Here is a 22,695-nt window from a genome sequence, read left to right as displayed (position 1 = left end):
AGCATCTTCTGTTTATTTAAAAATTAGAGGAAACCCACAAATATTGGTCTTTAAAGGAAGTCACATTCACCTTTCTGGCTGGATCTTTAGCAAACCACTTCCCCTCCTTATTTACTCAACGTAACTGGAGAGGTTTAAACTCAGTTATCTCTAAGATCCCTTCCTGTGATTAAAAAAATGAAGTGTATGGGTTTATAATTTCATGAGTTGCATTTCCATGAGGTTCTTTAGGGGATACAAACCTATAGTTTCTGGCATGTATGGGTTGAACTGTGTCCTCCTCCTACTCTCCACCAAATTCTTATGTTTAAGACCTAATTCTCAGTACCTCTGAATGTGACCTTCTCTGTAAAGATGGTTACTGCATACGTAATTACGTAAAATGAGGTCATATAGGTGAGGACAGGCCCATAATCCAATAAGACTGGTGTCCCTATAAAAAGAGGACATTTGGACACAGACCGGGACAAAGGGAGAATGCCATGTGAAGACTGGAGTTATACTATCATAAGTCGAGAACACCAAAGATTGCCAGCAACCACTAGAAGTTAGGAGAGGCATGGAACAGGTGCTCCCTCACAGACTCAGAAGGAGTCAACCCTGCAGACACCCTGATCATAGACTTCTGCCCTGGAGACCTGTTTAAGCCACCTAGTCTGTGGGACTTTGTTACGGCAGCATGAGCAGGCTAATATAGGGCACCAAACTCCGTGGGTATGCAGGGAATTCTCGTGCATCTCAGAGCCCCTCGTGAGGCTTCAGTGTCTACCCTGCCCACACAGAAGATTGCATCTGACTGAAGACACCCACAGGAGATTGGAAACAGACTTTTATTGAGATCTGCTCTGTGCCGGGCCCCATTTTTACATCTCATAACCACCTTGTGAGGTTTCTGTTTCCCACTTAGACCAAGGAGGGCATCAGGGCTCAGAGGGGTCACATTCCAACATTCATAGCCCCAATCACGTGGGGTCACTGCCTGAGGCAAGGGGTCACAGCTCCGAGGATGTGGGGTCACAGGCCCTGGCACAAGGGGTCACTACTCAGAGGACATGGGGTCATGGACCTGAACATGGTGTCACCGCCCCGAGGATGTGAGCTCACAGTCCTGATCAAGTGGGGACATGGCCTCAAGCACGTGGGGTCACGACCCCAGGGACATGGGGTCAAGTCCTCTGGCACGTGGGGTCATGACCTATTCACTGGCGCCACGTCTCTGAACATGTGGGGTCACAGCCCCAATCACGTGGAGTCACAGTCCCGAGGCTGTGAGGTCATAGTCCCGAGAAAATGGCACTAAAATCTGACATTAAAATCTCTCCCATCCATAATACGTCACAAAACCTTTCAGACTGTGGTTGGAACAATGACTTTCCCTTTGCCATCCTCCCCCTCTTTCCTCTTCCTTTCATAGTTTTTAACAAGAAGAAGGGAAGTCACTTCCCTGCCACCCTCACAAATTGGCTAGTCCATCCATCTAACCACTGACTTATCGACTTATCTATACCTAATTAATTTATAAAAGAGCACTAATGACACGCCATAGCCTAACCTTAACTAGGAAATCTATTTCCTTTCCTGTATGATCCCACCCAGGCAATGTTGGGGCCATGGCACCTGACTGGACACCGCCAGCTAAATCCTGTGAGATTGAAAGCTATTTTCTAGATTGAATGGTGGGAACAAGGGCAGACAGTAAAGGATGGTGCAGCCAGAGCTAAGGAATGACAAGAGCCCAGGCTTCAGTCACAGGCTGAAGTACGCCGTGTCCGGATGCTCTTCTGTCTTGTGTCCATAGCAGACGTCATGAATAAACAGGTTTTGTTCTCGAGTCCATCCTCACAATACCTTGCAACTTATAAATAGAAAACAGAACTTATAAATAGAAATCGGGCCGAGAGTGGGGCAGAAGTCAGGGATGGCAGTTTATTCATTAACATTTACTTTTTGAGCACTGAATTCCAGTAGGTCCCGGTATTAAGAAGTGAGGGGATCAAAAGATGGGAAGCCCAGCAATACATAGTGCTTTTCATTTAGCCTGCCCAACGTATCAAAAATATTATCGTTTCAACATGTAATCCGTATAAAAGTAGTAAATAAGCTATTTCATATTATGTTTTTCATACGAAGTCTTTGGAAGTCAGGTGTATTTCTGCACTTACAGCCCATGTACGATTCAACTCGAACTAGCCGCGTTTCAAGTTCTCAAAAGCCGCACGGGGACAACGCTGCTTTCAAGGTGCCACATAGATAATCTGTGGACACAGGAGTCCGCGGCGACCGCAAGGCTTAAGCCAGGGCCGGTGGCACCGCGGCGCCAGTGGGAGACGCAGGGAGCGAACCAGGAGTCGTAATCGGAACCCCGGTGCTGTGGGGTCCGACGGGATTTGTAGGCATCGGCCCCTCCGGAGCATGACGGGAGTTGTAGTCCGCGCCCGCCTGCGGCGGCTCTGCGTATCATGGCGGGCCACGCCGCGCTACCGCACTCTTCCGCTGGGCCCCAGAAAGTTTCGCTTCTGCCCAGCGGTGGACCCACGAGCGCGTAAGTGCCGCGGGGGGCCGGCCGGACCTTGGGGGAGCCTGGGCCGCTGTCGGCCCCGGAGCTGAGAACTTCCCTCCGGGCGCGGCTTCTCACCTGTTGCCCTCACCGTCCCCGCCCATCCCGGGTCTCCCCCAGACCCCGCCCGAGACCGTGCCCTTATCCAGCGGGTCTGGGAGGCACCTCGGGCCGGGGCTGAAACTAACCTGGAACCCAGGCTGCCTCCGGTGGTCAGTTAGAAAGACCCCCAAACACCAGTTCCAGGACCTCCGATGCCGAGGGGCCGGCAAGGAGCCCACCATATGGGAGTCTCAGAACAAGCCTTGGATCCTTTAGGCACAGGAAGACAGGTCCCCGGAGTTTCTGCTTGCATTGTCCGGGAGGCTGCTGACCTTAAAAAGCGAAGTTCCTGGCTTAGCTGGGCCGGGACAGCCCAGACCTTTTCATTTCGCCCTTCCACCCATGAGGGGACAATTCGTTCATCCCGGGCCATCTTCAGGCCTTGGTCCATTCTCTTTACCTCGTGTTCAGGTGCAGGATCTCGAGATAGCCCCCCAATGATCTTTCCTGAAACACCTGTGGTTTGGGGATTGTGGTGTGGCCGCCTGGGTCTTGGGCTAGATAAGAGTCCGTGCTATCCAGAACCTAGGGTGGGGGTTGTTGTAGGGGGAGGGCTGGGTTTTATTTTTGTGTAAGGAAAGCGTGTTCGGTTGACACATTAACCACGTGGCTCCCTGTTAATGCACATGTGTCCTCTGATGCCTCTTATCACTCCTCACAGCTCCCATTGGCTGCCCCCTCTAGAGAAAAATAGAACACTTACAGAAACTGCTTTGTGTTGGCAGCGGTCTCTGCCCCTCTGCTTGTCTTACTGCCCTTACTGCGGGCAGTTTCCTTTCCCACAGAGAAATGGGTCAGGGGCTCTTTGAGGGCAGAGGATCAGGCTGTAATCTGCTCACTGCCCTCCTGCGCCTGCAAGCCCTGTGGTCTGTGTAGAAAGCTTTACTCGCTTGCCATCTGCCTAATGCGGCTTCCCCTGCTTGTTGGTGCTGGGAAAGAGCCATCTGGCTGAGGTTTAATGCTTTCTGTGGCTCCCACCTTCGCAGGTGGGCCCGTGTTGAGTGGGTTCCACTCGACCCTCCCTTCTGTGACAGCCGCTCTTCATCAATTACTGAATGCTCTGTCCAGTTGTGGGCCATCGTTGTGATCATCCTGGAAATCAGAGCTAATTGTCTCAGTGAAGGGACGTGGCCTTCTGTGATTACAAGGATCTGAAACGGCCCTTGCTTTAGGAAACAGATTTCCTGCTTCTATTAAAAGTGTTCATCTTTGTGTAGTGCTTCATTTAGCTTTTAAATTGTTTTCAGTATTATTAGGAGCACATAATCATTGCAAGAATTGTGTAGTGAACATGTGACCACCTGTTAGAGTCCACAAGTCGTATTCGACTTTGATTATTTTTGTAGTTGCTTTAGAGTCGATCCTCTAGCTACTCCTTGGACGGTTCTTGCTCCTTGTGGCTGGTTCGGGGGCAATAGCAAGGATTCAGGAACCATGCTTTTAGCCTGGTCCTTTTAGGGGAAGATGGCCCCCACAGATGTTTGTGATCAGAGGAACCACCCCAAACAGACAAGATCAGAGCAGCTGGTGACATTGACCTGTATCAGTCACCGAGGCTGTGGGCTGCCGCCTCCATAATGCGTAATAGGCACCCAAGAAATGGCAGTCCCTCTCTTCCCTTTAGGGGAGAGGTTTGGCTGATGGGGAACCTGTATTTTCTGGTGATTCCAAGGATGACTTTGGTGAGTCAAGACTGGAATGTCTTTAAACACGAGGCAGAGGAAGCATATTGCCTAGCTGTGGTCTCGTGGTGAAAATCACTGATAGGAACTCAGAGTTTGGGGCCACATTCACTGGAGCAGCCCCAGGACACACGGCAGGTCAGGGGCATTAACTGGTGCCTTGTAACCAGCCAGATGCCGCCCGTGAGCAGAGATGAGTGGTGTTTGGCCTTGTCCGCATCTGCTCACCTAGTGCGGAATGTCACTGTGTCGCTCCAAAAATGAACAGTATTTTCTACTTGTGATCTCAGTGCCAGTTTTTTGGAGTTTTTGTTTGTTCGTTTTTATTTTTAAAGCTTTTGATTGGTATGAGAGTCTCTGTTTGAACGAGTAAATAAATCAGTAAGGTGGATATTGAAATGTTTCCATGGGTCTGTCTTTAGCTTTTTGCTGCTTTTAGACATACTGCTTGTCACCGGACTGACCCATAATATGAGCTTCGGCCTCAGAGCACATGGGTTCATGGCTTTTACGAGATGAGGATGGTAGAGCGTGCTCAGTGGGGCAGGAGGTGTTTTCCCCACTTCCACATGTTGGAGCCAGTCAGCCTGATGGTTTTTGTGACCACCAATGGTCCTCCCTGTTCACAAAGGCCTTTGTGGCATTTGAAAGACACCAAGCGCCTGTTTCTAGTTTGGCCAGATCCTGTTTGCAGGGATGAGGATGTGTACATCAGCGTGGTTCTGAAGGGACTCTGGTCTGGTTCTGGGGCCCTGGGGCTGGTCTGGCTGACCACCTCAGGGGCCTGGGGTACTGCATCTTTGGCCTGGGGCAAAAAACCGAGTGAGGGGAGCCTGTGGAATCCAGAAGAAAAACCTGAGGTACAAAAACAATCCAAACAAGCCATTAGTATGCGGCGGGGGCGGGGGGGGGGGGGGCTAGGCCAAGAGGAGGATGCCCTGGGAGGTCCAGGGTGGGCTGGACAGCTGAACCAGGGGTGGTGGTTTCACAAGGAGCCAGAAGGAATTTCCTCGAGCTGAACCTGTAGCCCCATGGGCTGCTTCCAGGGCTCCTGGAGCCTTGGTCAAGAGCAGGGAGGGGGCACTTAGAAGCCTCCAGGGAAGTGTAGCCACTGGGAATGTCTGCTCCTCCTTCCTTAAGGAAGATAAAGGGTAACCTCCCCACATTGCACGTGGGGGAAAAACCAAAACAAAAACACAGGGAGAAAAGGTCAAACAACTTCCCCAAGATAGACAGATTTGCTTAAATTGCCTTGAAAAGAGTTTGGTGAGCTAAATATAGCACAGTCTCACCCAATCATGGCACGATCTTTATTGCATTACCCATTGCATGCTAGGGAATGGAAATTTCACATGACTAGTCGGATTCCAAAATCTGAATAGGGTGCAAATTGGCAAGCCTCAGCTACAGTTGGTAAAAGAGAGGACAGTTTTCTTGCCCATTGCCAAACTCCAGCTTCAGAGCCATCCTGGCTCTTGCTCGCCCTTACTGTCTGCCAGCTTAGCCCCACCCCCTGCCGTCTGCACCCGGATGCTGCTCTTGTCACCCAAGGAGCACAGCGGAGCTCAGACCCATCAATACCTCCCCCACCCTGGGAGTGTTCCTGGTTGATGTTCCAGATCCAAAGTCCCAGGGATGCAGACAGGGAAGGGCTTTGGGAGGGTTGGGTGAGTGGGGGAGGTGGCCGGAGCGGCCGTGGTTACCCTTGTCCGGATAGGGTGACGGAGGCTTCTGGGTAAGGCTGTCTCAGGCCGGAGCTGTGGGCACACTTTTGCCCGTAGACATGCTTAATCCATCCAGTCCCTAAGTTACATTATTCCATTCCTTCTTGGGATAATAATTCCGTAGTATTTCCACAATAATGACGGTATAACATCTGTAATTACAACGTGATTTTTTTAATGCATTATTTTAGTCAACATAAAAGTAATTTGTGTCCAGTAAAGGAAAAATGAAAAATCAGAGAAATCAAATTTTTTGAAAATTTACCCATGTTTCCTACCATGGAAGGATGATTAGCATTATTTACATGTTGGTACATTTCTATGCCTAAAATTTAGTTTGGTTTGTGGAGCAAGAGTCTTGGGGTTGGTTTTGTCTGACTGATTCATTCCTTCAACAAGTAATTTATCGCGGGCTCTCCACGGATCAGAAGTGTGCTAGGTGCTGGGGAAATGGTGCGTAGCAATGGAGCTTACAGACAGGTGGGAAGAACAGGTTAAACGAGAAATTAAAATGACCACAAACGTGGAAGAAAGGCAGTGGGGGCTTAGAATCATGAGCAGAGTAGAATCTGGTTGCCTTCTGTGCTCACCTCCTTTTCATCCAAGCCCTTCTGAGGCCTTAAGTGATCTCTTATTTGTCTCTAAGCTTAGTAGGGTGTATGCTGTCCTCCCCTCTGGAGTGTGGGTTCCATGAAGGGCAGGGCCCACCGTCCTTGCTCACGGCTGTAGCCCCAGCTCCTGGGTCAGGCCTGCATCTTACTAGTGGGGCCCAGCAAATCCTTCTTGCCCGGCTGGCAGTCTCTTAACACATACGGGTTACACGTGGTCTTCCTCAAGGCCGTGTTTAGTAGCTAAAGCACATTCTATCAGAGTTTCAGTTCATAATTCGTCCCTGGCTGGACTGACCCCCTTGATACTCGGGTCAGGAGAGTCGCCCGAGCATATGGTTCCGGAGCTCTGCAATCTTCTCCATCCGGGTGGGGTTTGTGCTGTGTGGGGGCTACGAAGAAATAGGTGCTCCAGCTGAGCTCTCAAGTGTTCAAGCAACTGTTCTGGAGACTGCCCAGAGTTCCACATATGCACTCATAGTTTCTCTGGGCTTTCCAGTGGCAAGACCTCAGGTACGGTTGTGTGGCTCCTTTCAGAGCAGCTGCCCCCTTCCTAAAAAAAGACAGCTTCCCCCAGGCCCCCAGAGGCAACACTTCCCATCCACAGGTCTCTCGACCCTGCCGTTGTGGGCCAGTGGGCTGGAACTGGAACCAGTTCTCTGTGTGTTCCAGGGGTAGTGACCGAGAAGCCTAGAATCGTTGGTGGGAGGGCCAAGGCCAAGAGAAGGTTCAAGAAGTGATGGCAAAGGCTCAGGTCTCCACTCCCTTTACGAAAGATCGCAAGCAAGAGGGAGTGTGTGGGAAAGATGACCCAGGCATGCAGTTGATCAACACTTTAATTAGGTCTGAGGGGTTGGGTCGCCTCTTGAGCCTCTGTTGACGTGTCCTGAAATGTCTGCCTCTGAGCTGGCCTCTGACAGACTCCTGAGCACTCTCCTCGGCACCCTCTTGAGGCTCTGCTTGAGGGCAGCCTGCCTAGCGACCGCTCCAGGGCTGAGCCAGCAGGACCGCCGGGCCTCAGAGCTGCAGGTACCAGCCAAGTGCTCCCCCTCTCCAGAGGTGGCAACTAGTTAGATGCTGTTGGGTGTGCTGAACCAGGCCAAGGCAATGGACTCTTCCAGAAAGGCTTTCTGCCTTTGGCTGATCTGAACCATCCTTGTTCACATTCTTTCTTGGTCTGGGTGGAATTCACCAGGAGTGGGGGAGGAGCCCAACTATATGGACGGAGTCCGGGGCCCTTCTCAGCTATTGGGTTAGGAGCAAGTACCACAAATTCTGAAGACAGGGCAAGGTTGTCTTCCACGCCCCAAACCTTCTTCTCCCCTTCGGAGCCTTCTTTCCTTAATGTGACTAGTCAGATGCTGTGCTGCTCCTGCCAAAGCCTATTTCTGGGCAACATTATGAATCTGAGTCATTAGCACCAGAGTGTAAATAAGTTTACACGAGTCAGTTGGTGTTTTTGTATCTTAATTTGGGACTAAACTGCTCTCTCTATTGTTAGGGCATCTGGGCAGGTATAAGAGGAATTTGGAGTTTGGGGAAGGTTCTTTACCTCTAAAATAATACCAAAACTATGACTAGGAACTCAGGCAATAGTCCCAGGTCATAAATAAGAGTTTTTAAAAAATGCATTTAGCCCCTTTTGCACTCTATCAGAATATCGGATGCTTTTAGACGTGCTGGATAAGCTTAAACATAATTCTGAGTCGTTGACAAGAGGATTCAATGTTCTTTTTATAAATGTTATGAAATTTTATGAAATGAATGTCTCTGGTATTTGAAAGAGCTTGCCAGAGACAAGCGATGGAGGTTTTTACAGGTCCTGCAGCAAGGACCCTGGGTTCATGGAGGTGATTTGCGCTTTGGGGGTCTTGGGAGGTGTGGGAGTCCTGGAGTCATTCCCCTGGTGCTGAAGCAGCTGTGGGTGGCCAAGACGGTGTGGTTAGAAGCTCTGTCTCCTGAGTTACGAGAGCCCTTTGCTAATGCGTTGTCAGGATCAGGCAGCTTCATGCCTGAAGTCTGTGATCTCTGTGATACAATAAGAAATAGATATTTGGTGTTTGCCTCAGGTTCCCTCCACAGAGCTTCTGGAACCCTAGGAATTTCCTGAGTAATGGGAGTGTCTTTTGCTATTCATAACAAGCCTCTTTTAACCACACCTGAGTTTATGCTAATATGGTGACTCTGTGGGCCCCTGGATAGCTTTGGGATGGGGCTGGTTGCCGGAGGAACCAACCATGTGATTAGAGATTTGGACCTTTCAGCCCCACCCCAGGCCTCTGGGAGCCGAGAGGGGCTGAAGATGGAGTTAATCTCCAACGGCCATTGTTTAATCAGCCGTGTCTCTGTAATGAAGCCTCCATTAAAACTCCATAAAAACTCCTAAGTGATGGGGTTCTGAGAACTTCTGGGTCAGCGAACAGCTGAGGTGCTGGAGGGTGGGGAACCCTGAGGGCATGGAAGCCCCACACACCTCAAACCAACCCCTCCCTCCCCAAGCTCTGCATCTCTTCCCCTTGGCTGTTCCCAAATTGTATCCTTTAAAATAAACTGGTCATAGTCGTGTTTCTCCAAGTTTTGTGAGCTGTTCTAACAAATTATCGAACCTGAGGAGGGGATCGTGGGGACCCCCAATTTATAGCCAGTTGGTCAGAGGGACAAGCAGCCTGGGACTTGTGACCAGCGTGTGAAGCCAGAGCAGTCTTGTGGACAGAGCCCTTGACCTGTGGGATGTGTCTGCACGAACTCTAGGTAGTTGGTGTCAGAACTGGTTATTGGTGTGGAAAAAAGCCAGTGTTGGTGTCAGGAGCGTTGTGAATAAAGTCTCTCATCCCTCAACCAAAGGGCAAGCTTATCTCCAGACACAAGGAAGTGGACCACAGTGTGGGAGACATGGTGCCTCGTTCTGTGCCTTCCAGTGGTTAATAATGACCTCAGACCAGGCAAGAGGGGGGCAAAATGCTAAGAGCCATCCTTCCCACGCCCAGGAAAGTAGCATCCCGATGGTAGCCATGATCTTCCAAGGAGGCTCCGATTAACTTCGTGAAACCCTGTGAGGTGGGACCCGCATCCGCCGTGGGGAAGCCCACCGGGACCTGCAGCCCCAGCAGCCAGTTTCCTGGGGCGCATTACCTGCCTGGGTGGTGACTCAGGCTTTTTGGAAAACCAGCTTGCGTCATCGGCAGCTGGGCCCAGCTCACCCCGTGACCTGGGAACTTGGCATCAGCGGAGCGCGCTCTGAGGGTCAGGTGGAAGAGGCCTCCCGCACGCGTGCGGCCACAGCTTCCCCAGAGGGGCCGGCGAGTCTTGAGCCCATTTCTTCCCGTTGAGGCCTGTCATGCCAGGACGCCGCTTTGGTCTGCAGACCTCGTTTTCCAACTGGCCAGGCCTCAGAGAGGGCTGGTTTCCACCGTTGGTGCATGGGCCCAGCCGGAGCCCGGGTGAGGCAACTCAGAACCTGTTGTTGGGGTCACTCTCTGCCCTCGTCCACCTGTGCGGGTCTCACCCTAGTCTGAAGCGTGCACACGGCTCCGGGGGAGGGCTGCTCTTGAGGACTTGGGGGGTATGGGTCGTCTTCCTCTCAGTTTATTTCTCCCAGGAACGACAAGGCCCTCCGCTGACCGCAGTCAAATGAGAGAAGTCGGGGAGAGAAGCTTCTCTGGGCTTGCTCCCTGCCCCCCCATCCTGGTGCCCTTTCCTCCTTGGGTCTCTTCAGAGACTTCACCCTCACTTTGCAGGCCTGGCCCAGCTCCATTGCCACCGTCTCTCACCCTCTCCCTCCCCCAGGCAGCATTAATTTTCCCTTCCTTAGGTCCCATGGCATCTTTCCAAATTCATCAAAGGGCTGCCTTTTTTGTTGAGGCCCCATTCACGATCTGTGAGTTTTGACAAATACATGTTTAGCAAACACATACGGTCACGTAACCACCACCATAAGCAAGGCACAGAATGGAACTGTCTCTCCCAATTTCTGGAGACTCTCAGAGTCAAGCCCTCGCCTTCACCCCCAGGCCCTGGCAACTACCCAGGGGATCTCTCTTCCCACGTCTTGCCTTTGCAAGAATAGCCTGCAAATTGGGGTGCCCGGGTGGCTCAGTCGGTTGAGCGTCTGCCTTCGGCTCGGGTCGTGATCCTGAGGTCCTGGGGTCGAGCCCTATGTGGGGCTCCCTGCTCAGCGGGGAGCCTGCTTCTCCCTCTCCCTCTTCCTACCGCTCCCCCGCTTGTGCTCTCTCCCTCTCTCTCTGTCTGTCAAATAAATAATTTAAAAAAAAAAAAAAGAATAGCCTGCAAATGGAATCATCAAGTATATAGCCTTTCAGGCTGGCTGTTTTCACTCTGCAGAAAGCATTTCTTGCATGTATCCGCGGCTCAGCCCTTTTCGTGGCTGAGTACCCATCACTTTTTATTCATATCTCTGTATGGACCTCTCCTGCCGTGTCCAGATATCTGGATATTTTTCTGTCTTTCTCCTTGGCGCACAGCTCAGCTCCTCCAGGGCTGAACGGTGCCTTGCGTGCCTCTGTGTCCCCAGCCTGCACATAGTAGGCACTTGACAGTGTGGTTCTGGGACAGCTGTGCATTGACAGCGAGGACCCTCTACCTCTCCAGAAGGGGCAGAGTGTCCTCTGGGGCCGCAGAGCCCCTGCAGATGTCTCTGTAGAGCCCTGGCTGGTCCCCACTTAGGCTCTGTGCTTAGCAGGTGACCTGGAGAGACGCCCAGGGATGGGTGGGCTGGCTTCTCGAAAACCACTCCCACCCTCGGTTTGGTGCCTGTGATGGGCAGGGTGCTGTCCCTTGTGAGGGGCCTTTGGAGGGCTCTCTGTGGATCCCCTGCATCTCTTGGACTCCATGTCAGGAATTACTGGGAGTGTGGTATCGGTGTGTGCCTGTCATTCCCCCTAAGCCAGAGAAGCCCTCTTTGGGCCTTGTTTGCACCGAGTCATTGCTGTGCTGGTTTTGTTAGTTAAAAATAGGCCTTGGCATATCCGCCCAGTGACAGGCCCTTCTCACTTCTGGCCCACGCTGGAATGGTTTTGTAAATATTTGGAGGAACTTGAAACCTGGGACCATTTCTATCCCAGAGTCTTCTCTCCTGTGGACACTTGGAGCAGGAAGGGTAATATGGCTGTGAGAAAGTGAGGGCCAGCACATGTTAGAAACACTCGGGGTGGTGGCACATTATTTGGGAGACGCTGGAGGGGGCGGTTCCTAGAAGCCAGGGCAAGTGGTTGGTCATTTGCAATAGTGACGACAGCTCAGCTGTGGATCCACAGGGTTTGGATCAGACTGACCAGGGTGCAAACCACGATTCTACTCCTTACTGGCCCATGGCCTTAGACAAGTCACAGGACTTCTAGAACAGCAGGTTCTCCTTGGCACTTTATCTACCACACTAGGGTGATTGTGAGATTAAAATGATCACATGTGTCAAGCACCTAACAGGGCCCAGCACCCGGCACACAGTAAGCCCTCATTTAGTGGTGGCTCCCCAATGGCCACCTTAGTCTTCCTGTCGGCTTTTGCCAGCAAGCATTGCGCAACCTCGCAGTGGACATCTGAGGAAAGAATTGGAGATTCTAAAGGAGGGACACAAGAGCGTCCCAGTACATATCCAGACTTCTTCCCACTGCCACTCATGTCTCCTCACCTCCATTGGTCTTCAGCCACTACTGTGTCCTTAGATCACTTCAGCAGCTGCCCGAGCAGGGCCGGTAACTCAAGGACTCACCAGCTACAAGAGGACCGTAACCAAGCTTAAAATAGAGATGTGTCCCTAGACTGGACCTGAGGGCTGCGCCAGCCCCCAGTGCAGGCCAGGCGGTGTCTGCACAGCCAGGCTGAGCTGGACTTTGGGCAGCTGGAGCTGCTGAGCCCCCACGAGGGAGCTGCTTCCTCCACCAGGCAAGGCCGGCTTTCCTTGATCCCGAAGCCCCAAGGGTCCTCAGCCTCCCGCCTCCCCCGCCACCTGGCCAGAGGTTACTGACCGTTCCTCGGAGGAAGCAAGCTGGGGGAGGACATGGGGCCAGGCGTGGGGGAGACGGGTCTGGTGGTGGCCAGCATCCGTTGGCTCAGCGGGCCCTCTGAGTGTGGAGTGTGGGTTGGGTTGGGCTGGTTCTGGCCTTGGTGAACGGGGATGAGGGGAGCCCCCGGGAGGCATTTCTAAAGGTAGAAGGAGAGTGAAGCCATCCTGCCCAAGAGGGTAGAAGAGAGAAGCTCAGAAGGAATGGGTCATGCTGTTCGGTTGAACTTGCTGCTTTGTAAGCCCCAGCCCAGGTCATTGTGTCTAAATATAGGCGCGTCAGAAGCCAGCCAGAGAAATGCCCACCGAGCAAGGCCCCGGCGGAAGGTCAAGCCCTGCCCGTGGAGGGAAGATGCCCAGATGGGGCGACCTTGTGCCCAGGGCAGCGCTCCTCTCCCACTGTCTTCACGGTGCGTCTGTGACTGCTTCCTCCACGGCCTCCCTCTCCCCTCGTGCAGGTGCTGCCATGGAGTCTGACCTCTGCTGACCGGACCCAGGCAGGAGGCACACAGCCGAGAGAGGCGGCCTGCAGCCAGTCGCCATGGCTTCCCCCATGGCAGAGAGCCAGCTGCAGAGAATCATCCGCGATTTGCAAGGTGCGTCTGTTGGGGGAGGGGGAGGCACGTGGGGCTCGGCTCGGGGGGGAGCTGGGGCTGTGCTCCTGCTGTCGCCCTCTCATGCTTGTCACGCGGGGAGTAATGGGAGCCCTGGGGACACGGCATGTGGAAATGTTTGGGGCCTGGCTGTCCACCCCAGGTCAGGCTGGGAGAGCTGGCCTGGCTCTCCTCTTAGGGTACTGTGAAGTCAGTTTGTGAACAAAATCCACTACCCTTTTCCAGGTCTGGCTCTGCTTTCAGTATGTGTGTGTGTATGCATGTGTTCAAGCCACCTGTTAAGTCTTTGGCTGAATCATGAGCCTTCAGGCTCTAATGGAGTTGGCTCACTTGGGGAGGCATGTTCTCCTTCCCTTTGAGCAGGATGACCAGGCACCCGCCTTTCTTGTTTTGCTGTCCTCCCTAGTCCTGGCAGGCGGACAGCCTATCTCCTATGATGCACTGTAGTTCTGGGCCTGCTGCCTCCCAGACTTCCCTGAGCTCAGCAAATCCACTGAGACTCGTAACTCTCATCTCCCTGGGGAAGGGCAGGGGAGGGGAGGTACACGGGAAGTGGAGTAGAATCAGGAGGAGAGTCCAGGGCCCGAGTTCACGCTTCTAGGTGATATCCCAGGGGTCAGAATTCTGGCAAGTTTCCCACCCCCCTTGCAAATCACTGGCTAGCACATTGGCTACCACACGGTCTGAAGCTGACCGCTTCCTGCTTGTCGCAGGGATTACAGTGATGCTCTCCCGACAGACTGAAGGTCCAGGTTCCTACCTGCTCAGGCCCAGTGATGACCAACTGCAATCTGTCACACCCAGGGCCACTGGGCAAGTGGTGGCCACTGTATGCTTCTCATTCTGCAAGTCAAAAGGCGCTAAGATAAAAATCACTCTCAGGCTTCTCTACCCATTTATGTAGCATTTGGCATTTCACATTTACCAGGCACTGTCCTACTCATGCCTTATGGATAATGACTCATGGAGTCCTCACATTTGGTCTGTGAGGTAGGAACCATTACCCCAATTCTGCAGATGCAGAGACAGGCACAGAGAGGTTAAGTGACTTGCCTAAGGTCACACATCCAGTCAGGCAGAGCCTGGGTTTGCACACACACCAGGTGCCAGAGTCTACACTCAACCACACCAGCCTACTTCCAGTTAAAATATTAGCTGGGTTTTTTTCTTAAGCCTACACACATGTGCACACACACACACACACACACACAGAAGCAGAGAAAGTAAAATGACAATCTCTGCAAATCTGAGTTCACCACTGGCCTTGAGAAGTCTCTCCACAAAGTAGGCCCTCTTTTCTGCATGTCAGTCTCTGGTTTTCTGGGATGACTTTGGGACCCAGATGTCTTTACTGGGAGGGAAGAGAGAGGAAGAGAGGACCCCCCTGCTAGCGCTCCTGATCCAGGGAGGAAGACAAGCATTGGCATTGTTCAGGAGCCCTTTTCACCCCACATCCTGGCTGGTCTGGTCATCCCCGACATCCCAAGGCCGTCTCAGTGTCCCTCACCCAGCCCGCTGAGCGCTTTGACACACTGCTTTCTCAAGACTCTTCCCTTGCATCTGTTGGTAACTGTCCTCGTCGGCACACACGAAATCTCTGGCATGGAGCATAGGAATGGTGCATCCCTAACTGAGGTGTCCTTGGGCAGCAGGTAGCCTTCGTGCCTCTGCAGGGCAGCCCACTCATCCTCCTGGTGACAGCAGTGACGAGGGCCTTGGGGTCAGCTCCTGGCTCCGCCTTTTCACCCTAGAAGAAGTTGGACAAGTCCCGTCACCTTTCCAAGGTCCTGTCCTCTTGCTTCTTTCACATGCTAGATCAGCTTGATGATGACACCCACTTCTCAAGATTGTTGGCAGAAGCAAAAGTATAATTCACAGAAAACTAAGATTATTCATAAGTAATGCGCTTGGATTAGCAGAGATTAGAGCTGAACACTTCCTATTCCATACGCAAGGCTCCTCCTCTCAGAATTTCAGGAGTTCCCAGATCAGGTTGTGAGCATTAACCCCGCCTGAGGGTGGGGGAGGAAGGCTGTGCGTCTTCCCGGTCCTGCCACCCGCCCCCGGCTCTCTCGGTGCCAGCCGCAGCAAACACTTCTAGAGGATCCCATTGCCACTGGGTAGCAGTCATTTGGTCTAAGAATCAGTCCCAAGAGCCTGTCTTTGCCTTTTGCTGACCTCTGCCCGAGGGGTCAGTGTCGATGAAATTTTAGCAGCTCAGGCTCAGCTTCGGTGCTGGGCAGGTCTGCTTTCCAGCCATGGTTCTAGAAAGCGGGGGCTGGGGGCGCCTCTTCCTTACGAGCCATCACAGAGCAAGATGGTTTTGTGCATCGTGCCCCAACCATCTTGACCGGGAGCACGCTTCCCAGTATCTACACCAAACCCAGCTTCTCGCTGTCCCTCTGTGCCACAGCAGAGGCTGCCAGTGAGAATAAAGGTGGTTTTCCCTCTTTTCTGCACAGGGAGGTCAGTTGTCTTAGAAGTGGAGAGGCAGGCTCCAGAGTCAGAAAGCCCTGGAGAAAACAGGCTTCTCATTCCAGCTCTGCCGTTTGCAGCGCGTGGTCTCTGGCCAAGTGCTCTGACCTCTCCCGGAATTCCTTATCTGCCAAACAGGGATGATGATATCAGCCTTCATCATTCTCCACTTGTACTTTTCTTCCCCCCACATTTTAACCGTTCTGAAATTGGAATCCTCTTAAAACCAGTTGCTTGTTGGATTTGTGGAAATAAAACCATGCCCCCCTCACAGTGCTGTATTAAATGAGAAAGACATGCAAAGGCCTGGCCCCTGATGGGCACTCAGCTCACAGAAGCAGATGTCATTGTTGTCATTCTTGGGATTGTTCTCGTTACTCTTATTTGCACATTCTGGGTCTTCTTGAAGCCGGGACTTAGCCTGTACTGAGCAGTAGGGTTATAGTGAGGAACAACAAGACACAGGGCCAGAAGGAAGGATAAAGCTTTCTGGAAGTCAGTATGAGGGGCCTGCTGAGTGATTCATGCATGTACCAAACCTTCATTGACCAAATCCTGCATGCATATTACAAGGCCTGCATGGTGGGCCTACAGGGAGGACCAAGAAATGTGCCCAGTCAGGGAACAGTGGTAGAGTACTTGTGGGCTCTCTGGATCCCTGAGCACCTTCAGACTCAGCATTCCCTCCTTCTAGGGTTACATCCCACTTTCTGCTTCCCAGGTGCTCCGCCCTCACTGACCACTTACTCCTCGTGCTTCCTGGGGTTATTCTGCTTCTCTCTCTGAGGCCAGTTACGTGTTCCCGTTTGTTGTCTTAAAGATGCTGTGACAGAGCTAAGCAAAGAATTTAAGGAAGCAGGGGAGCCCATTACGGATGACAGCACCAGCCTGCATAAGTTTTCTTATAAACTTGAGTATCTCCTCCAAGTAAGTGACTCCTGTACTGCGTTGATTTCTGCTCTGTTCTCTTGTTTCCCTCTCGAGTGACTCATCAGCATTCAGGATGTGGTTCAGACAGCTCCGGGGAGCCACTAAGCCTTCCTGGTTAGACTGAAGGGTCTCTTAGAGCTTGAGCCTCCCAAGTGCGAGCCTCTGGAGAATCGGAATGTTGCCCCTTAGGATGATTGTGGGCATCAAGAACATTCTTTAGAGATTTAGATCATCTTAAGGCAGGTCACAGGGTCATTGGCTAGCAGAGATCTTAACTTTGGGGCAGTCGCATCCGCCTTTGAGAGTCTGGTGAAAGCTGTGGGATCTCCCCCCAAACAGACTTGCCTGTTATGTGTACACACCCAGTCACCCACTCTCTAGGAGTGTGTGGACTCTCTGAAGATTATCTAGAAGCTCCCATTTTGGAGCCTTGCTGCTCCGAATGGTAGGGTCCACAGACCAGCAGCATCAGCATCACCGGGGAGCAGGTGAGAAATGTATTCTCTGTGCCCACCTGACCTGCTGAATCAGGATCTCTGAGGTCAGCCCAGGAAGTTTTGTCTGAACATGCTCACAGTGTAATGCTGATGTCTGCTTGCTTGAAGCACGGATCTAGAGAGCTCTGCAGATGCGGAAAAACACAGGCAATCACAGGAGGCAGGAAGGAAATGGACCAAAATATTAATAGAAGTTATCTTAGGGAGGGGGTGTTGGGCATTATGATTTTTTTTGCTTTTCTAGTTTTATCCAGATTTTTCTAACAATGTATGTATCTTAACTTCCATAACCAGAAAAAAAACACTATAAAATGTTATGTTATAGAAAGACACACCTTTATCCTTTTGAACACCGAAGTGTGCAATGTCATATCCCAGCAAAGCCCAGCTAGGGAATGAGCGCCTGCTGGAGGCAATAGCCCAACGTGTTGAGAGACTCACATTTCAGTCCCTTTTCAGCTGCTTCTATCTTCCACTGGGACATGATTTATGGACCATTTTTGTTTTCAGTCCGCCTGTTTTGGTTTTGGATTTGAAACGACTGATAGCTGGCATTAATTTGGATTTATTACATATATATTAAAATAGTGTTGAAACTTAAATAGCCAGGGTAAGATGTCTTGAACTCATTTCCCTAAGTTGAAATAAAGTTGACAGTCTTCATGTTGCCCTCGAGACTTTTTCTCAAATGTCCTCATCCTGTGTGAACAGCCCCTTTGGTGGTCTTCCACCCAGCTCTATGCACAGAGGTCCTTCAAGGGAAAGTCTTTCTGGGGGGCTGTTACTCCTGAATCCCACTAGCTGTGTGACCCTGGGCCAGCTACTTAACCTTTCCCAGCCTCAGTCTCCTCATCTGTAAATTGGGGGTTGAAACACCATCCCTCTTTTGCCAGTCAATAAAAATGGCGCCTGTAAAGGGCCTCATCCAGGACAGGGTGACTAAGAAGCTGTTGCTGTTATTGATCATTTAAATGGTGGGAGGATCAGCCATGCATCTGGCCCTCCTCTCTCTGTCCCTCTGTCTCCACAGTTTGATCAGAAGGAGAAGGCTACCCTTCTGGGCAACAGGAAGGACTACTGGGATTACTTCTGCGCCTGCCTGGCCAAGGTGAAAGGAGCCAATGACGGGATCCGATTCGTCAAGTCGATTCCGGAGGTAAGCAGAGTGGCCAAGGTCCTCGCATCTTCCTCTCTCTGCCTTAGCATCTCTTGCCCGGACCTGTGCTGCAGACAGCTCTGTGAGGAGGTAGGGGTGGACAGCTGGTGAGGAAGTAAGGAAATCCGGGCACACTCAGTGCCCAGTGCTCGCTGAGGGAAGCCACCAAGTGAGCGCTCACCAAGCAAGAAATGGCTTGGTCCTGACTCTGTTCTTCAGACCACGAGCATGCGCTGTCTCAGAGTGGGCTGCTCACACTGAGGCTATTTGTGGGGCCCATCGAGGGCGTACAGCACAGGACCGCGTCCGCCTTTTCGAAAGAATTAGTTCCTTAGATAAAATTCTTAGAGTTTACTAGGTGCTTTCCCTATAATTTGTTCAGGAAACTTGTATTGATAATGAAGAGAGTGATGTGAGACCTCAAGGAACGTTTCTTAAAATGCTGGCTATGCTAAGCATCTTACCACATTCAGTTCTGTGTCGCCTGAGCAGACAGCCATCGCTTTGCTGTTTTAGAAAACTCCAGAACAACACATTCTCCCCCCTCTCCTTTCTCTCTCTCTCTTCTCTCTTTCTCTCTCTCTCTCCCTCCTTCCTTCCATCTCTTGCTTGCCCTCTCTCCCCCCCCCCCCCCTTCAGCCTAGTCCCTCTGGGAGTGAAAAACTGTGCACACTCAGGAGTGAGTAAACCCCTAGATTTCGGGCAGGAGGCCTATAGGGTTTCTCCATTTCGTCTCTCTTTCCAGCATCTTGTCAGTATGTTTGGAGTCACTGTAAAGCCGGCAGCCGTGCTCCTTGGCGAGCCTCCCACAAAGGCCGCAGGGTCGGGTGCTCTGAGATCTCTTCCCGCTCCCTGCCATCTGGAGCCAGACGGGCTGCTTCTTCTAGAGAATGACGGTGTTAGGTACACGGACAGCGAGGGCCGAGCATTTTCCAGTCTCTGACATCTGAGAAAATGAGGAAAGACCTTGGCTGTGAAGAGTCTGTTCCTTGGATTTCTTTAATGTCCATGCAGCGCCACGGTCTTGTGAGAACTTGCCTGGCAGGACCGCCGGGTCCCCGACATAGAGCGTTTTGATGCGTCACACACCTGGAGAGGGGTCTCATCTCCTCTCCAAAGGTCTGGAAGAAGTTCCTAGCGTCACTGTCCTGTCTTCCACTCCTCAGAGCAACAAAGACCTTTGACTTTACGGCTTCAGACAGCTGAAGTCTGGAAATAAGCTTAGCTTAGTCCCCATGGCCCAGGGTTAAAAAATGCTTAAATCTCCTTTTTGCATAAGGCATAGACCTCTAGACAATCCGAGGCCAGGGAGACCGACTTCTTGAAGCAAAAAGCACTCCCTGCTTGCACAGACATTGCTGGTTCCTGGCGGCTCTGTGGGCTCTGCTTCCCACAGCCTCCAGTTGTCTCATCCCCGTGCAAGGCTCTGCTCTCCTGGGCGCCCTTGGGTGGAATGACTTGGAAGGGCACTGGGCCACAGGGCTGCTGGGTACTTGGGCTAACTGTAACAATCAAGTGTTGTCCAGGCCCCCGAGCCAGAAGGTAAAAGTGAATGGATAAGATGCCTTGCTGAGCCCCTCAGGCCCTCATGGGCTGGGAGGCAGCCTTTTGGGCTAAAATAGCCTAAGGCTATATAATGAGCCACTTCTAGAAGTTCAGAATAAGCCTAGCCCGCGCTGTGCAACTTTTCCCTGAGATGGACAAGGTCCGAACCAGGGTGCAGCTTGGCGTCAGGCTGTCAGCACAGTGATCTGGCTGAAAGCAGAATCCGCTCTTGTGCACCCTGCAGACTTCCTGGCCTTCACTGCTGTTGGGTAGCTTCTTGGTATAGTACAGGTAGATGAGTTTGGGCCAGATGCTAAAAACATGACCTAAAAATTAGGTCATGAACGTGGACCCGTGATCTCAGAACATAAAAAATGAAAAGCTGGGCAGTATTTTCACTTGCAGTACAAAGGAACTACTGATCCCCTCCCCCAAAGGATGTTTCAAGATGCCTCTTAAAATAAATAGCTCCATGTGTATGTACATGTATCACATCAATTTGGTTAATAGGGCTGATTAAAAACACAGCGTCAAATGTTTGGCACTGAAAGGGTCTTAATGTTCTAAATGCTGTTACAGTGGCCATTTTGCTATTAAGGACAAGCCCATCCCTGGGGAGCTCACGGACATGGGCTGTCGTGTGAGGGTGTTATTAAATTCTGCAGGGCGTGTGTGTGGACGTGTCTGCCTGACCCACACCCTTGGCTTCACAGTGCCTTGCTCAGCTGTTCCGGGCTGCCCTGCGTTTGCTGGGCGTCACCACTGAACACTCCATTCGCCCTCGCTCATCAGTGGAAAAAGTATTTGGACGTGGGGCTGTCCTCACGATTCTCCCCAGGGCGTCTGTCCTGACCGGCTCTCTGCAGACATGCCATGATGGTTTTTCTAAAGCCAGTATGTCAGGCTGCCACCCACCTTCACTTCTAGGTGTCCTGACCGTGCCCTGGACTCACAGAGCGCACACGGAGACACAGCTTACAGCCCCTCTACTTCATGAAACTTCACACCTTTTTATTTTTTAAAGTGACTTCATACTGCGGTATCATTTCCTTGAGTCAGCAGTAAGGAGACCTACAACTCTGAGGTAGAAGGTGCTGTAGACCGAGATGTTTACACCTTCATTAATATGTCAGTGCTTGAGGCTATACCACACATTTCCTGTCTCAGTCCAGTGCCATGACTGGTTTCTCGATAGTATGGGGTGTTAGGACCATCTGTCCCCGGTCCCCCTCCACGAAGTTGAACGTTTCTGACCTTTGAAGAGGCGAGGAGAGTATATGGGTCTTTACTTATCCGACCCAGACCCCGAGCCTGACTGAACTGGTAGGTTGAGAGGTTTTGAATTCGTGCCCACTTATCTTGAACTTCTGGAGCTGAACCACTGGGAATGAGTCCTGTTTGGCAAACTGGCTGTGTGTGCCCATCGCTGGCAGAGTCTCTGGCCAGCACACCCCACTTCCCTCCCAAGAACCTTCCAGAAACCTCTTTAGAAGCCACGTTTTGGCACTGTGAGGTGAGGTTTCAATGGCAGGCCTGCACCTGGACCCTCCTGTGTTGTCCACCTCAGACTTCCTGAAACAGCCACACCCATTTGTTCTTTACCCCAGTGTGCCCGGGCCACCTAGACACCTCTGCTCTCTCTCTCCTCCTGGGTACCTTCTGACTAAGTGCAGTGAGCTGGCCTATCTTAAGCAAATCCAACCAGGAAAGCATTGACACATACAGATTTTACTGAGGATTTCAGGAGAACACCGAGAAGGCCGTCATACATCCATCAGAACTTCTTAAAAGTCCCCCTGACGCACCCCTGCCCTTGCCCTCCTCTCTCCTCCCCCTCCCACTGGGGCTTCAGCCAAGCCCCATGGCCTCTTCCCCTGATCCCCTTCTCCCAGCACCTCAAAAACAAGCCCAGACATTAGCCAAACTGAGACTGTCTCTTGCTCAAGTTCACTTCTGATGCGAGGAGCATTTCATTTGACCTGCCTAGCTTTATTCTAAATAGTCCAAATTAAATCAAACGCAGTTTCACATGTGACTCTAAGCCCAGAGCTTCTGATGGAGCAGGGGAGGGAGAATGACATTCCCTGGAGCACCCCCAGATGTTTCAGAGCCTCTCGTGAACAGGTCTCCCTTGACACACGTTTACTGGAGTCTACAGGTTATTCTCAGATGGGGGCCTGCCAGAAGTCTGCCTGCTGCAGGCCTCACCCTCTGGGGTGACGTGAGGCCACGTCTACACCTGGAGTTAGGCTAACAGCTCTTCTTTTCAACATCATCTGCTTTTTCCAGCTCCAAACATCTCTGGGAAAAGGAAGGGCATTTATCCGCTACTCCTTGGTGCACCAGAGGTTGGCGGACACCTTACAGCAGTGCTTCATGAACACCAAGGTGACCAGGTAAATGCATGGCAGTGCTGGGCTTTACCCAGTGAGCTTGAGTCCCCTCATTAGTACCGGGGAGCCCCCAGCCGTCCTCGGTGTACGGGGGGCGGTAGCACGGTGTGTTGACAGGTGAAGAGACGAAGCTCAGAGGGGCTGAGTGCCTTTCTCTAGGCCCCACTTATGCCGGGTCACAAAGCAGGAGCTTGGAGCCAGACCTCTGAGCTCTTGAGGCCAGGTGGCTTTCCCTCATGGGTGGCATGCCCTCAGTGCCGGCCCTAATGAGTGGACAGACCCCACCGGCCAGCGGGGCCAGTGGGCTGCAGCCTTGGCTCTCAGCAGAATCAGCTATGGGGTTTTTAACACCTCCAAGCCCAGGGCCTCACCTGAGACCCTGAGTCAATGCCT

At 51.9% G+C, this 22,695-nt stretch overlaps 1 protein-coding gene across 3 annotated transcripts in view; it reads left to right on the top strand.

The window, feature by feature from the left end:
- Nucleotides 1-2,444: 2,444 nt before the first annotated feature.
- Nucleotides 2,445-22,695, top strand: part of FYCO1 (FYVE and coiled-coil domain autophagy adaptor 1) — a 73,948-nt gene continuing 53,697 nt past the window's right edge. For all 3 annotated transcript variants that reach the window (XM_032412582.1, XM_032412583.1, XM_032412584.1), the window contains exons 1-5: nucleotides 2,445-2,542; nucleotides 13,151-13,288; nucleotides 16,602-16,708; nucleotides 18,239-18,364; nucleotides 22,199-22,305. In XM_032412582.1, the coding sequence (XP_032268473.1) occupies nucleotides 13,234-13,288; nucleotides 16,602-16,708; nucleotides 18,239-18,364; nucleotides 22,199-22,305 (395 nt within the window). In that variant the 5' untranslated portion in view covers nucleotides 2,445-2,542; nucleotides 13,151-13,233. The remainder of the gene's footprint in view (nucleotides 2,543-13,150; nucleotides 13,289-16,601; nucleotides 16,709-18,238; nucleotides 18,365-22,198; nucleotides 22,306-22,695) is intronic.

Source organism: Phoca vitulina, unplaced genomic scaffold (assembly GCF_004348235.1).
Source record: "Phoca vitulina isolate PV1807 unplaced genomic scaffold, GSC_HSeal_1.0 scaffold13, whole genome shotgun sequence".
Classification (NCBI taxonomy): Eukaryota; Metazoa; Chordata; class Mammalia; order Carnivora; family Phocidae; genus Phoca; species Phoca vitulina.
Note: the sequence above shows the minus strand (reverse complement) of the source record. Positions and strands in the feature narration are given on the sequence as shown.